The sequence below is a fragment of the Tenrec ecaudatus genome, chromosome 14, assembly GCF_050624435.1.
Source record: "Tenrec ecaudatus isolate mTenEca1 chromosome 14, mTenEca1.hap1, whole genome shotgun sequence".
In the NCBI taxonomy this organism is placed as follows: domain Eukaryota; kingdom Metazoa; phylum Chordata; class Mammalia; order Afrosoricida; family Tenrecidae; genus Tenrec; species Tenrec ecaudatus.
This window is the reverse complement of record NC_134543.1, coordinates 104,709,463-104,724,518: the sequence shown is the minus strand read 5'-3', so window position 1 is coordinate 104,724,518 and position 15,056 is coordinate 104,709,463. Positions and strand designations below refer to the sequence as shown.

Sequence of the window (15,056 nt, the reverse complement as noted above, 5' to 3'; positions counted from 1 at the left end):
CTCTCTCCCCTTTCTCTTTCTCTTCTCCTCTCTTCTCTTTCTCTTCTCTTCTCTATCACCTTCTCTCCTTAATAAAAACCCATTTGGATCACCAAAGAAAAAAAAATGTTAGAAACTTTTATCAAACAAAAATACAAAAAGCTAGATGTGCTGTTCCTCATGATAGCCTACATCCAAGTCTATCCACTTCTGTCTCTAACGCTTTCCCAAAGAATGCTGAGCTCCTTGATATTCACGTTAACACAGTGATAATTTCAGATCCTCCAGGAACTCATTTGAAATGTTGAGTTTGAGGAACAAAACCACGTCTGAGGGGGCAAGGTCAAGCGTGTAGGGAGGATGGGGTAAGATTCCCAACAAAACTCTCCCAGGACAGCCCTTGCTAGCCTCAACGAATAAGAAGGTAGATGCGTGGTTGTGACAGAAAACAATTTCTTGATGCTAATTTCCTGGCCTTTTTCTCACCAAAGTAGTTTTCAATCCTCTGAAAACTTCTTCATAATCAGGCATGGCAATGTCCTGTGTCCTTTGAGAAAAATCTATGAAGATTCTTCCGAGGAATCCGAAAAACAGTCACCATAAGCTTCGGAGCGAATCCCTCTGCCTTGGATTCACCTTTGAGCTCTTCCTGACCTTCCTCAAAACACCTGATCCATATGAAAACTGTTGGTTTAGACAGGGCAGTATCCCTGTAAACTTGCCGTAAAACTGCAACGAGTGGGTAAGTCCACTGAGTTTTGTTAAAGATTTGATGTGAATGCTGACATCAGAATCATTTTTCCTGCGGTACAAAAAGTATCCTTTCTTTTGAAGGGACCCTAATAAGACTACAGCAAGGGTATTGCTGACAGACCTTGTCCATAGACATTTAATCACAGAGTCGTGTGTAAATACTATTTGTTTGGAATAAATCTGTGCATATATGAACTAGAATTCCCAGTAGCAATACTTTCTGACCCACCCCCGTATCGGTTCGGTAGTTGATTACAGAACGCTGCTTTGGGTCTTAGACATTCCTGTGCATGCCTCTTCTACAGAACTTACTGTGCTGTGTTGGATTTATCCGATTGTGGGCCTGTATCTCCAGTCAGACTGTAAATTCTTCAGGGGCAGGAACTTTGCTCATCGCCCTTTCAATCTCCTGCTCTTCAGCCCAGAATGGAGCAGGCACGCAGTCACCTTCTGCTGAACTGAGATGAACTCTTCTCCAGAGGCACTCATTTACTGACAACTTATCGTGAGGATCAATCTCAGGCAAGGAGGAACATTCTCTCTTGACCACTAAGTTTGCTCTCCAGAAACTCAGGTTATACTTCATACATTGCCCTTTCTTTCCTGGTGGCTGAGATCTCTGGTTAAGATTTTGCTTCTCTTTATTTTCACAGAGTTACACCTGGTCAGGTCAATGTTAAGGAGGCCAGTCTTTTGTCAGATTCCAGTATCATAGAGCTTCAGAGAAAAATCCCAGTGGCACCCGCTAGTCCTTCAGCCCCAGAGGGAAGGCACAATTTCTCTGCAGCAATTTGATTAACCACCCAATCCCTAAGTACTTCTTGAAATGACGCATCAATGTCTACCCAAGGAGTCCAGGTGAAGTAGCAGGCTGCAACTTGGGCTGCTAACGGCAAGGTCAGCAGGAGAAAGACGAGGGTCTCTGTTTCCACAAAGACTGACAGCCATGGAAACAACAAGGGCAGTTCTACTGTCCTACAGGGTTGCGATGAGTCAGAATCAACTTGATGTAATGAGCTCGAAGTTCGGGTTTACAAATGTCTCCCTAGTACAGTCAAAAGTCTTCTATACAATCTACATGCAGCCTTATCAAGGACATGCCCACCTGTGAGAAATATGAACACAGGGCTAAATTTCTCCTCCAAATTAACTTCTATTTAATGCATACTGGTCTTGGTGCTTTCTGTTTGTTGTTTTTTCTTCCCTCATGCTTTCATAATGAATACAGTTTGTACTAATCTATCTTTCATTCATTTTGAGAAGGGCTGTCATAAAAAGCAAAACAGGTTTTTCATCAGACTATTGATAAAAAGAAAAGATCCAGTGCAATGAAAGAAGGACATGAATTAATTTTAAAACTTTTCAAAAAATTCCTTCGGGTCTCACCATTAGAATATCTTCAGGGTTAGTAGTAAGCTGATGAATAAGCTGAAACATCTGGAAACATCTGCAACGTGAATGAAAACTTTAAAACAGCCTAGTCATAAAAAAAAATCCACCCCTGAAGAAAAAAAAAAATCACTAAGTCCAATTACTTCATAGCTTTTAGCTTAACAGTAACTAAGCCTTTAGATAGGAGCGCCGGTGGCACTGTTGGGTAAGTGTTACACTGGCAACCACAAGATTAGCGGTTCAAACCCACCAGCCACTCTGAGGGGAAAAACGAGGCTACCTGCTCCCATGAAGACTTATAGCTTGGAAAACCCTGTGTAGGGTCACTGTGAGCGGGAATTGACTCGATGGTAGTGTGTTTGGTACTGATTTACAGAAAAATTTACAGAATATGCTCTTCAAAAATTATACTGATCTGGAAAGATAATCAAATGATTAAAAATAAAATGTCATGGATATTATTAAGTAGGGACTTTTCCTTACCCTTCTCAGCTGCAGGAAACAATGGAAAGAAATAGAGAAATTTATATTTTCAAGTCTAAATATTTTTCTAGTATACTAATAACTTACAAACAGCATAAATCACTAAAAATATTACCAACACCTCCCCACCCCCGCCACTATCATGATCCCAATTCTACCTTACAAATGTGGCTGGACTGGAGGATGTACACTGGCACAGTTAGGAAATAGAAACACAGGGAATCCAGGACAGATGAACCCCTCAAGACCAGTGGTGAGAGTGGTGATACCAGGAGGGTGGAGGGAAGGTGAGGGAGAAAGAGGGAACCGATTACAAGGATCTGCATATCACCTCCTCCCTGGGGGACGGACAGCGGAGAAGTGAGTGAAGGGAAACATCGGATGGTGTAAGATATGACAAAATAATAATTTATAAATTATCAAGAGTTCATGGGGGAAGGGGGACCGGGGAGGGAGGGGTAAAAATGAGGAGCTGATACCAAGGGCTCAAGTAGAAAGCACATGTTTTGAGAATGATGATGGCAACAGATGTACAAATGTGCTTGACACAATGGATGGATGTATGGATTGTGATAAGAGTTGTACAAATGATTTAAAAAATATTACCAACAGTCTGACAACTAGAAAAAAGTACTACATGTTAAATATATTCTACTTACTAGAGGGTTACCTATTTAATTATTAAAATGTGATTTTTTACATACTACTTATAATCTCAAAATGCTAATAGAAAAAAAGTATGTTCATGAACTCCCCAAACTTACTCTTCCAGAGTTCTCTTCTTTCCCTTGTCAATCACAGTCATCCAATCATGGATTTCCAGATCTGGCTTCTTGGCTATTAACTTCCTCATGGTTTTAGAACTAATGGATCCATTCAAGTGGGCATGAAGTTCCTTGGAGAATACAATCAATGAATATTAATCAAACATTCCCTTGATTCATAACACTGTACCAGGTATGTTTGTAGCTTATATGAAGCAAGGAGCCTATTAGGCTGTTATACATCTTTGAAGTTTTCCTCTAAAGTTTTAATTATAAATTGAAAAATTTTAAAGTATATTCTAAACTTAAAAGTTCTTACTCCAAATTTAAACTCCTGGTTTACAAAGCACAAATTCCTTAAGTGACTTTTGCTTCAGAAAAAGAAACAACACAAGAGTCATTATAATTAGCAACCACTCATGAATCCTTACCACTTTGGGTAATTCCAAGTAGAAGTTCTTCTTCCATGCTTGTTGCTGTTCTTCCGCCTCCACCATGATTTCCGTGGGAAACAGAGGCCCGTCTCTACACCGCCTTGTTCTGTGGACAATGCAGTCTACTGCAGTCAACAAGGCTTGTGATTCTGAATTTCCTTCTGATTGCTGTTCTTTCACACATTTTGAGGCCACTGTAGGTGCTCAGCAGGAGAGAGGCAAGGTTTTCTAATCTCACAGAGTGAGTGTTGGAGGCCCACAGGGGCAGTTATAAACTCTCCTGTGACTGGGTCACGAGTCGGAACTGACTACACGGCAGTGGGAACAGCAGGCAGAGCTCTGGGTTCAGCTGCAGCTAGCTTGGTAATTTTGGATAATTTCAGATACTGACGTAAGAATGATGAAAAATATTTTTCTAATTTATTTATTAAATCCATGTAGTGAACCCCTGTAAGTGTTCGCTTGCAAAGCCTCCCCAGAGCTAACTGCAGGGTGTCTCAAGTAGAAAAATATTCAGCAAGCAATATACCCTGAAAACAGAAGAGTGTCTCATGCTGGTTAAGAGTAGGATGGATGTATTCCCTACTGGCACTTTCGACAACAGAGATTCCCACTCCAAAACTAGAAATTCTATCAAGCTAATTTAGGATGACAATTTTATTTATTTTTTAATCAACTAAAACATGTAAAAGTACACAGGAGAACATATTATTTATAAGGATGCTAAGTTGAGTCAGGTGGACTTGTGTTCATCCTCTTACTAGTTCTGCTGTGTAAATAGCTGCGTGGCCTTAGTCACTTTCCTCATTTGATAAAATGAAGAGTAGCTGAAAACATGCAGATCATTTTAAATGTCTCTCATGTCTCTCTACATATGAACCAATGACTCCTCTATGTCAGTGTTTGTCACACTGTAACTCAATAACTGAAAATAAGTTTTCCCTCCATAGACTACACGTGTCTTCAGGACAGGGGTGGCTTAGTCTGCATCCCAAGCACCCCAGTGGCTAGCACACGCAGCACAGTGGCCGGCACATTCCGTCCCTCTGAAGCGAGGGCTCAGGTAACGTCCACATGAAATGTAGCGCATGTCAAGGCGGCCACTTTGACCCTTTGGTGTCTTTGCATGGATGACGATGTTGCTAAGAATAGCAGAGCCCACCAGACATGTGGTGAGCATTTTTAACATAGTGTCTTTAATGCTCCCCAAACAATCTGTCCCCAGTGAAGAGCTGCTACCTGCCTCAGCCGTGGAAACCCTAAGAGGAGGTCCTACTTTGGCCTGCAGGCTGCTGGGACTCGGAATCAGTTCTAAGGCGTGGGCTTAGCGTGTTGGTAGGTTAATTGTCTATCTAACTGAGTATCTTGACTAGGACGGTATGGAAAGATTTATAACATCACTTTCAAAAAATAATCTGCACTACCTATTTAAAAGATGACATTTACTTATACACCCCCCTACCCACCTGTTTATTTTCATCTTTATACCTGAAATAAGGAGCCCTGGATGCACAATGATTAAGTGCTCAGCAAAAGATGGGCAATCCGAACCCATTCTGAGAGCGCGCCTTGGCACACTGCTTCCATAAAGATCAACCCCAAACTCAAACCCCACCACCAAATGAGTTGATTCTGACTCCTAGCGACCCACTAGGACAGAGTCGAACTGCCCCTGTGTGTTTCTGAGACTGTTAAACTCTTTACAGGCGTAAAAAACCCTTGTCTTTCTCCCAAGGAGCAGCTGGGGGTTTTGAACTGCTGACCTTTCAGTTAGCAGTCCGATGCATAACCACTACGCCACCAGGGCTGCTCCTGTATGTCCCTGTAATTTAAATATTTTACAACAAGCATTTGTTCCTCACCTCTCCTCCTGCCTAACAGGAAATTAACACTTGATTACATTTTTAAAAAACTTTTCTAATAGCAGAAACAGGCTTGAGAAATGGTTTTATTATTAAGGACTAGGAGGAAGAACTTTTATATTTAGACAAAAGAATGAAAACCTTAAAAAACACTCCTATCACATAGCAGGTCTACAATAAAACTGACAGATGTCCAGGTTTCTTTCCATAGTATTTTTGATCTAACACTAGGAACTTGAATTTGTTGTGTCAAACTCAAATCACCTTCCAGACTGACCTGTTAACTAGGAGTGGGGCTCTGCAGTGAGATATTTATTATGGTCCTTTTAGCCATAGTCTTTAGGACTCCCACACATACAATCAAACACTAGAAGTTTAGGTAGGAAAGTGTAGCCCACCCAGTACCTTCAAGCAGTTTGCTGTTGGCTGCATTGATTCAGGAAGAGCCAGTGTCCATCAGAAGAACTTGCTCCCAGGACTAGAAGTTAAAAGGAGCTGGCGAGTAGAAAGCTGGTATGTTTGTTTGTTTGTTTGCTTGAAGTGGCACTGGGGCAACGAGAAGAGGAAAAGTAGATAAGGTGCACCAATGAAAAGACAAACTGAGTTTGGACATGCTCCACTGGCACCCACCGGCCTAACCCACAGGGGTTTGGGATGAGAGAAAGGGAGAAGGGACTGGCTGGTCTGTAATACAAGGAGTTGTGTGAATTTCCACATCTATAGCTGGTACCCATGGACCTAGCTTGGATGGCTAGGAATGAGCTGCCCAGAACCTGGCCAATTGAAGAGAAAGATGTTTGACACCATATGCTGATGTAAACTGCTGCAATTTGATGGTGAGCCCTGGACAGAAGATTCTTCACACCAAAGAACACGCCTGTCTTCAGAGTACTGGTTTGTTAAACATGGGCGATTTAAACATCAAACAAAAAATGGGAGGAGATAAAGTAGATCAAAATGAGGGGGGCAAGAGAGTATCTTCACTGTAAGTTTTCTTTTCTTGGTGGACCCAGGGAAGAGAAGTGGGGGAAGATGCTTATACTATTATGAGTTATCTGTAATGATTGCCAACAGGGCTCACTGTGATTATAACAACAAATGCAGAAGCTCTAAGTCTAAGAGTGAACCGACACGATTCAACTATGGAACAATATGGCACATGTACTGGCTCCCAAATTACAGCAAATTAATTAAAACAAATAAATAAAATAAAGACACAGACCCAGGAATGGGTTCACACGAAATCCTAGCCCCAACTTAAGAACAACCAGTTCTTACCTCATGGCCCTGCGTGACACCTTCATGAAATGATCACTAAAGATACAGGTGGTGCTACAGCGAAGTGTGGTGAAGGAAGCGTATGGTGCCTGGCTATCAATCGGAATAGTGTCTGGGGTCTTACGGGCTTGTTTCAACAAGCAGCCATCTAAATGAAGATTCAAATAAGTTCACACAAAAGCAGCACACATACTTGCGCGATCCAAGGATGACAATTACAAAACTTGAATATGGTGAAGAAACAAACATCAGAGTAAAAATTAGGAACACCCAATTTGTGAATGGCTATGGGGGTCGGTGAGAGACCCAAAGCCATCTGCAGAGTATCTGGTGAGACTGAGACACTGGCAGATCTGCTCTAGCCACAGGCAAGAGTCTTGATCAGCCTTACTATCAGGTAGAGACCACTGTCATCTTGATGATGCTGGATTGAACAGGATACTGGGCCAGCTGACCACCCCATAGACACGACCTGAATATGTTCTGGGTGCAAATATTTCTGTTCCACGACAGAAATGTCTTCCCTGGCTTTTTGATTATTGTTGGGGGTCTTTTCCGTCTTACACATTATTAGTATTTTTGGGGTGTGTACTATTATGTTTTACCAGTACGGTGGTAACCTTAGCGCAATGTGTTTTCTATTGGGTCTCCCAACTGTGAAGCACAGGAAGAGTGGATGCATAATGGTAATAAGGAATACAAGGGGTTATAGGGAATACGTGTGTGTGTGTGTGTGTGTGTGTGTGTGTGTGAGAGAGAGAGAGAGAGAGAGAGAGAGAGAGAGAGAGAGAGAGAGAGAAAGAGAGAGAGAGAGAGAGAGATCAGGAGGGAAAGGGGATTTCGGGAATAACTAATGAAGACGGGAGTGGGGAGGGAGCACTAGAACAGACTGTGATTGTATAAATCATCTTAAAGGTGATTTAACCATGGGGGAGGGGAAATGCTCTAAAATTGATGTGGGGGGTGATTGGACAATTTCCTGTAATATGAATGGTTGAACTATTTAATGAAACTGTTGGGGAAAAAATGAGAGTGACCCAAAGGGGAGGTACCAGTTGACGGGAGTATAGTGGCCAAATCTACAGTCCCATAAAGGGTTTGCTATACTGAAGGGACTACTTGTTGTTAAGTTTTATTAGACACCAGAGAAGGTGAAGCTGAGACAATCTGTGGAGAATCTGACCGGATCAGATGGTTACTTGCAACCTACTTGAGGGGTTCATACTTGAATAACTTCACCCTGACGACTCCTTTGCCCTCCCTACTGAATGGCGACTAGTTAATGACAGTTTGGGATTGGTAAAATGTTTGTGAGGGGTAAATTAACCCTTTAAGCTAGAAGAGCCAATGGGTCACCTGCAGTGCAGTGAATTGCTTAATATATAGCCTTCAGCTACAAGCTAGTCACATTCTTTGTCCCTCAAGGAGGACTGGTGGGGCTATGCAAGTAAGGTGCCCGTGGCCACTGCGGAGATGGCTTGCTGCTGATGCACATAAGATGGATGGCACCTGTGATAGTTAGAGTTCTATGTCTACTTGGCTGGCCATGCTTCCTAGTGATTCGGCAGCTATGGAATAATGCAGTCTGGCTGCTAAGTAGTGATGTAGCCCTGCTCATTTTGTACTTTATAGCTGATCTAGAGGAATGAATGCTCTGGCAAAGTTCCCTCTCTTGCTCTGGAACCTGCACCTGACTCATCATCTGACCTCGGTTCTTAAACCAGCAGCCTATCGTGCAAACAGATTCACCAGCTTCTTTGGCCTCGTTAGCCAGCAGCTTAGCATATGGCCTGCTGATTTGGGTTCGTCAAGCCCTCCAAGCTTGAGAGTCAGGAGCCGGCTCTACCCAGGAGCTGGCTCCAGCTGCCGTCTACAGAATTGGGCTTTGCCAGCCTCCACAACAGTATGAGTCATTTTCTTGATGGTTCATGACTTCTGTTGAGGCACTGCAGTGTATTATGGAACCCAAAGGCAGGAGGGTGAATACTTGGGGGAGGAAGACATCCATAGCTGATGTTAGAGATGACGGAGCAGTACAATAATTTGGAGAATTTGGACATTTGGGACATTTTTCACCACTGCCTCATAGGAACCTGCTTTGTGCTGATCCTTAAAAAATAAACTTTTCATTCAGTGGGTCAGTTTATTGACCTATTTGGCTACAAAATTAATCTATGGAAAATTTTTTAAGGTCACCACAATAAACAGTGTTCGCCGAGTGTTACACTGATCCTTGCCTAAAATGCTGCTACTCGTGTTTGGCGTGCAAAAGAGCCCCACCTCAAATACACTCATGAACTCTTAAAAGGGACAAAGGCAACACAAAGACACGGACACTTCATCTGGATGAAGGTGGCCACTAGCACAAGGTGAAAACGGCATCTGAGGATTCCTGTGGGGAAACTAGTTAAATAAGACATGGAACAAAGGAACTGCCACAAATTCACGATTGGTGACAGATCAAAACATCACCATTACAAGTGTGGTTACGGGAGCAGGAACAGGGCCATGACTGGAAAAGGTACATTATGTTAGAGAGATGAGCTTACAAGACTGGTCCAGAGCGTTCTGACCAAGGCAGGCAGGGCACCACTGACAGGGCATAACTCATGACTATGTGGCCCCTCTACTGTCCCCAGGATGGCGATCTCTATCAAGGAGAGCCCAGGCAAGCCCCTAAGAGACACTGCCCCTCCCAGGGCTGGCTGGGGAAGGTACGTTTCTGAGGGTAAAATTATCTACATCCTTGATTAAAGATCAGAAATAATTCACTGGAAGTTTAATCTATGTGGGGACTCTGCGAATGGATTTTGGGCTGTCATTGCCATCCAGACCTTGGTAAAGGTGCTCAGAATTAAATGCCTGACCTAATCCCCCCTTGGCTCATTAATAATTCTTGGATCACATGTGCTTCTTCTGTATGGACTTAGCTGACACCTCACTTGGATGGCTGCTTGTGTAAGACAAGCCTTTAAGTCTCTGATGGCACTGTGTATTAAACACCGGGCTGCTAGCCACTAGGCTGGCAATTCAAACACACTAGCTGCTCCAAGGAAGGAAGAGGAGGATGTCTGCTACTTAAAAGATTTACACTCTGGCCATCTAGCTGAGAAGCAAAAAAGTCCACATGGAAGAAGCACAGCAGCCCGTGTGATCATGAGGTGTCGATGGGATCAGGCATCAAAGACCCAAAACAAAAGATCATGTCAATGTGAATAAGGGGAATGCGGAGTGGAGACACAAAACCCATCTGTAGATAATGGGACCTCCCTTACAGAAGGGTCACAAGAGATGAGCCAGTCAGAGTGCAGTATAACACCAATGAACCATACAACTTCCCTCTAGTTCTTCAATGCTTCCCCCACTCCTCTACCACCCCCCACACCCTACCTACCTACACACACATACACAGACACAAAATCATGACCTCAATTCTACTTTACAAATCCGGCTAGACCAGAACATGTACACTAGATAAAAGTTCACCACACATGGACTCCAGGCCAGATAAACCCCTCAGGACCGATAATGAGAGTAGCGATACCAGGAGGGGAAAGGGAAGGTGTGGGGAGAAAGAGGAAACCGATCACAATGGTCTACATATAACCACTTCCTAGGGGGATGGACAACAGAAAAATGGGTGAAGGGAGACAGTGGTCAGTGTAAGACATGGGGGAAAATATTTTAAATAAATTGTCTAGGGTTCATGAAGGAGGAAGGGTGGGAGAGGGGGAAATGAGCTGATATCAAGGGCACAAGTAGAAAGAAAATGTTCTGAAAATGATGGCAATATATGTAGAAATGTGCTTGACACAATGGATGGATGGGACGGATGGCGATAAAAGTTGTAAGAGTCGCCAATAAAATGATTTTAAAAAATAAAAATTTACAGTCTGGGAAATCCTCTAGGGTAGGTCTACTCTGTCCTATTGGGTTGCCCTAACTTGGAATCCACATTATTACAGTGGTTTTATCTATATATTTATGGGCTTGTCATTTTAAAAACTCTTAATTGAGTGCTATATGTGAGGGGACTTCACAAAACTCATGAAAAAATTCCCTTATCTTTCAGTTCCATTTTTTAAAATGAACTATTTGAAGGTTATACACACACACACACACACACACATTCCCCTTAAGCAGTCTCCCATCCTCAAACAACCCTGGGATACCTCACAAAGGCCCTCCTCATTTTAGAGATGAGGCCTTCTCACACAGAACTAACAACTCTATTACCTACTTTACAGAGAAAACAGGAAGCCAGCAGACATAGGTTTCTTCTACTTCCCTCTCAAACAGTAAACTTACCTTTACCCACATACTTTCTTTCCTCCTGAGTCAGAAGAAAAGCCTTCATTTTCCTAACTCAAAGCCTAATCTGTACCCAGGAGCACACTCCACTAGTTATCTCCTCTCTTTTGTTCCTTCAACCTTTCCCTCTTCATTGGCTGATTCTCTAATATACGTGCACAGTATTTGATTTTTTTTTTTTACCCTGGAAACGAAACACAAAAACTCCTCTCTTCTGCATTTCTCTTTATTCTTCTGAGTTAAACTTCTTGAAAGCATACTCGATGCTGGCGGCCTACTTGAACTCACCCTCTGTTCCCTGAAACATGCATTCTGCTCTTACTGCTCCACAGCAAGAGCTCTCAGGTCACAAATGCAGTCTTAACTGTCAAATCTACAAGACTCTCTGAACAACCAAACTTTCCTCCTCACCCAACCGTTTCCTTGAGCGCCAGTATTCAAATTGGTGGGACTCCCACACTGCTTTCAGTTACTCATCCTGACTTCCTTCTCTAGTTCAGTCCCTACAGCCAGTCAGTTACTAATAAATCTCCTAGATCCAGTTTCCTAGGATGTTTTCTTTAACCCTGACTTCTTGGATTCTTTAAAAACACACACACAAACTACGGGCTCAGACCACATCACGAGGTCTAATCACCTCTCTTCACCACTTCCCTTTCCCTGGATCTATTCAACACTACTGTAGAATCTCAAAAATGTCCAAACGGAGGGGTGTTTTATTTTCTAGAGAAACGGAGCTGAGTGGCTGATTCAAGAGCCGGCCAGCAGAGGGCCGGGAACACCAGAACCTCAATAATTATCGATAAGGAAGCATTTAGTCTTATCAAGTAGCACTTGGCCTCGCATGTTTTCAGATATAACTGCGGCCTCTCTTGTTAGACGGGAGCGTTACGTAACGCGTCGTAATGATCACCCACATCCATGGTACTGACGCAGACACTGAATATGGACACTGCCGTCCAAGAAGGTCGGGTTGTCGGGGCCCAGGCTCACTACTTACAGATTTCTCACCAGTGAACTAACTGAGGTCTTAGAAAAGCCTTCCTTTCGGGTTGAAACCCTGGTAGAAAGGTGACGGGCTCTCCGAACACAGCCACGTGTCCACGATAGGCGGTAGCAGGTTGTCCGCCGGGAGGGGAAGCGTAGCCCCCGTAAAATCACAGAAAACTGGGCCCGGCGGCGCGCGCTCTTGCCGGAAGTGACGCCAGCTTTGCCCGCCGGAAACGGAAGTCGAGCAAGAGGGGCGGTTTTTCCGTACAGAGTCCGCGAGGGGAGACCGTACGAACTGGAGAGCTCGCCACCGCCGCCGACCGTCGTTCCGGAGTCTCCCCCGGCCATGGGCCCGCGGCGTCGCGAGCGACGAGCGGGGGCCGTGCGGAACACCAACGACAGCAGCGCCCTCAGCAAGCGCTCCCTGGCCGCGCGTGGGTACGTGCGCGACGACTTCGCCGCCTTGCTGGTCTCGGGAAGCGCGCGCCGTACCCCGCTGATCCACCGCGGCTACTACGTCCGCGCACGCGCCGTGCGCCACTGCGTGCGCGCCTTCCTGGAGCAGACGTGCGCGCTCCCGGGCGCCCCGCCGGCTCAGATCGTGTCTGTCGGGGCCGGCTCCGACGCTCTCTATTTTCGCCTCAAAAGTGCGGGTCGGCTGACGCGGGCGGCCGTTTGGGAAGTGGATTTCCCCGAGGTAGCGCGGGGCAAAGCGGACCGAATTGGAGCTACTCCGGAGTTGCGCGCCTTAACGGGGCCTTTCCGGGAGGGGGGCCCCGCGTCCGCGCTGGTCTTGGAGAGTTTGGACTACCGCATCCTGGGGCTGGACCTGCGGCAGCTGCACCGACTGGACGAGGCCCTGCTCGCCACGGGCCTCGACGCGGCCTCACCCACCCTGCTGCTTGCCGAAGCCGTGCTCACCTACCTGGAGCCCGAGCGTGCCGCCGCGCTCATCGCCTGGGCAGCCAGGCGTTTTCCCAGTGCCCTTTTCGTCATCTACGAGCAGATGAAGCCCAGCGATGCCTTTGGCCAGTTCATGCTGCAGCACTTTCGGCAACTGAATTCACCCCTGCACGGCCTGGACAGCTTCCCCGATGTGGAGGCCCAGCGGCGCCGCTTCCTTCAAGCTGGCTGGACAGCTTGCAGGGCGATGGACATGAATGCATTCTATCGCTGCTTTCTCCCACCCGAAGAACGCCAACGGATCGAAAACCTGGAACCGTTCGATGAATTTGAGGAGTGGCACCTGAAGTGTGCGCACTATTTCATTCTGGTAGCTTCTAAGGGAGCTACCCCTTCCCAAATCCTGGGGTTTCCGCCCACAGAGGTGTTTCCTTGGGCAGATCCTGCTTCCCCTTCGGGGGTCTTCCCTGCCAGGGTGACCATGAGTGACAGCCAGGGCCCTAACCTTAAGAGATACGGCCACGCCTCTACCCTCCTGAGCCCCAGTGTGATTCTCAGTGCAGGAGGCTTTGGGGAGCAGGAAGGGCAGCACTGCCGAGTGAGCAAGTTTCATTTGCTCGTGAGATATGGTGACTTTGGGTGGAAAAGCAGCCAAATAGGCAGTTGGGGGCCTGGACCCAAGTGGGATGGACGCCTTTATCACACCCTGACAAGACTTTCAGACACTGAAGTTCTGGTTCTGGGAGGGAGACTGTCTCCAGTGACTCCAGCCTTGGGAATCCTCCGACTTTGTTTTTATAAAAGAGAGGATAATGGCACTGAGGACCAGAAAGTGACAGTGACAAAGGCTGGCCCGGAAGAAGATTCCATTTTGTCACGTTGGCGGCATTCAACAACAGAAGTGTCCTATCAGAATCAGAAGTACTTGTTTGTATATGGTGGTCGAAGCGTGACAGAATCTGTACTAAGTGACTGGCATTTCCTACATGTGGAGACAATGGCTTGGGTCACGATTTCTGTGGATGGGGATACACCAGAGGCGAGACATTCCCACAGTGCCTGCACTTGGCAAGGGGGAGCCCTTTTGGCTGGGGGTTTAGGGGCTTCTGAGGAGCCATTGAGTTCTGTAGTCTTTCTGAAACCAATTTCTCATGGATTCCGTTGGGAATCAGTGGACATTCGGCCTCCTATTACCCCAAGGTACTCCCACACTGCTCATGTGCTCAATGGAAAGCTTCTACTGGTTGGAGGGGTCTGGATTCATTCTTCCTCAGTTCCTGGAGTGACTGTTATTGATTTGACTACAGGTGTGAATGCCGAGTATCAGATTGACACCACATGTGTACCTTGGCCCTTAATGCTCCATAACCACACCAGCATCCTCCTTCCCGAAGAGCCAAAGCTCCTGCTCCTTGGAGGTGGTGGGAACTGTTTTTCCTTTGGCACCTACTTTAACCCCTATACATTGACATTAGATCTTTCTTCCTTGAGCACTGAGCAGTAAGCATTGGACTTTTAATCTATTCAATAAAATTTTCCACAAAGCATTTGACCCTGCCTATCGATAGTGCCTCCCCACCCCCCCTTTCACTACAAAGAGTGCTAGTTGAGTTTATTAAACACATAAGCAACAATTAAACCCAAATGCTCTTGTCATCAAGTCTATTTTGGTTCAAATCACTATGAGCAGCAACAAAGGTTAAGAAAAAAGCCCTGTCTGAAGACAATGACCTAAAGTGGTGGACTTTTGATTTATATATCCTGTATATTGATCTTCCTCCTATTTTCCAATTGAAGTGTATTCATGCACTGCGTTTAAATGGCCTTTACCCTAAACCAAATAAAAATTTTCCTACCCCAGCCTACAACTACGACAACAACAAATTGTAGGACTTTATTGAAAAAAT

At 45.2% G+C, this 15,056-nt stretch overlaps 2 protein-coding genes across 4 annotated transcripts in view; one reads left to right on the top strand and one right to left on the bottom strand.

The window, feature by feature from the left end:
- MAPDA (N6-Methyl-AMP deaminase) overlaps positions 1–12,738 on the bottom strand; it is a 23,814-nt gene extending 11,076 nt beyond the window's left edge. The window contains exons 1-5 of one of the 3 annotated variants that reach the window (XM_075532183.1): positions 12,257–12,343; positions 6,073–6,213; positions 3,803–3,911; positions 3,372–3,502; positions 2,119–2,179 (exon numbers count right to left, since the gene is read on the bottom strand). In XM_075532183.1, the coding sequence (XP_075388298.1) occupies positions 2,119–2,179; positions 3,372–3,502; positions 3,803–3,868 (258 nt within the window). In that variant the 5' untranslated portion in view covers positions 3,869–3,911; positions 6,073–6,213; positions 12,257–12,343. Of the gene's footprint in view, positions 1–2,118; positions 2,180–3,371; positions 3,503–3,802; positions 3,912–6,072; positions 6,214–12,256 lie in introns of all 3 variants that reach the window. The other 2 variants (XM_075532182.1, XM_075532184.1) reach the window with 2 other exon arrangements.
- On the top strand, positions 12,509–15,056 carry LCMT2 (leucine carboxyl methyltransferase 2). Its single transcript, XM_075532178.1, has one exon. The coding sequence runs from the start codon at positions 12,593–12,595 to the stop codon at positions 14,651–14,653; it is 2,061 nt and encodes a 686-aa protein (XP_075388293.1). The 5' UTR covers positions 12,509–12,592; the 3' UTR covers positions 14,654–15,056.

Excerpts from the sequence above, each read along its gene's own strand:
- LCMT2 (XM_075532178.1), top strand. The coding sequence starts at position 12,593 with ATGGGCCCGCGGCGTCGCGAGCGACGAGCGGGGGCCGTGCGGAACACC.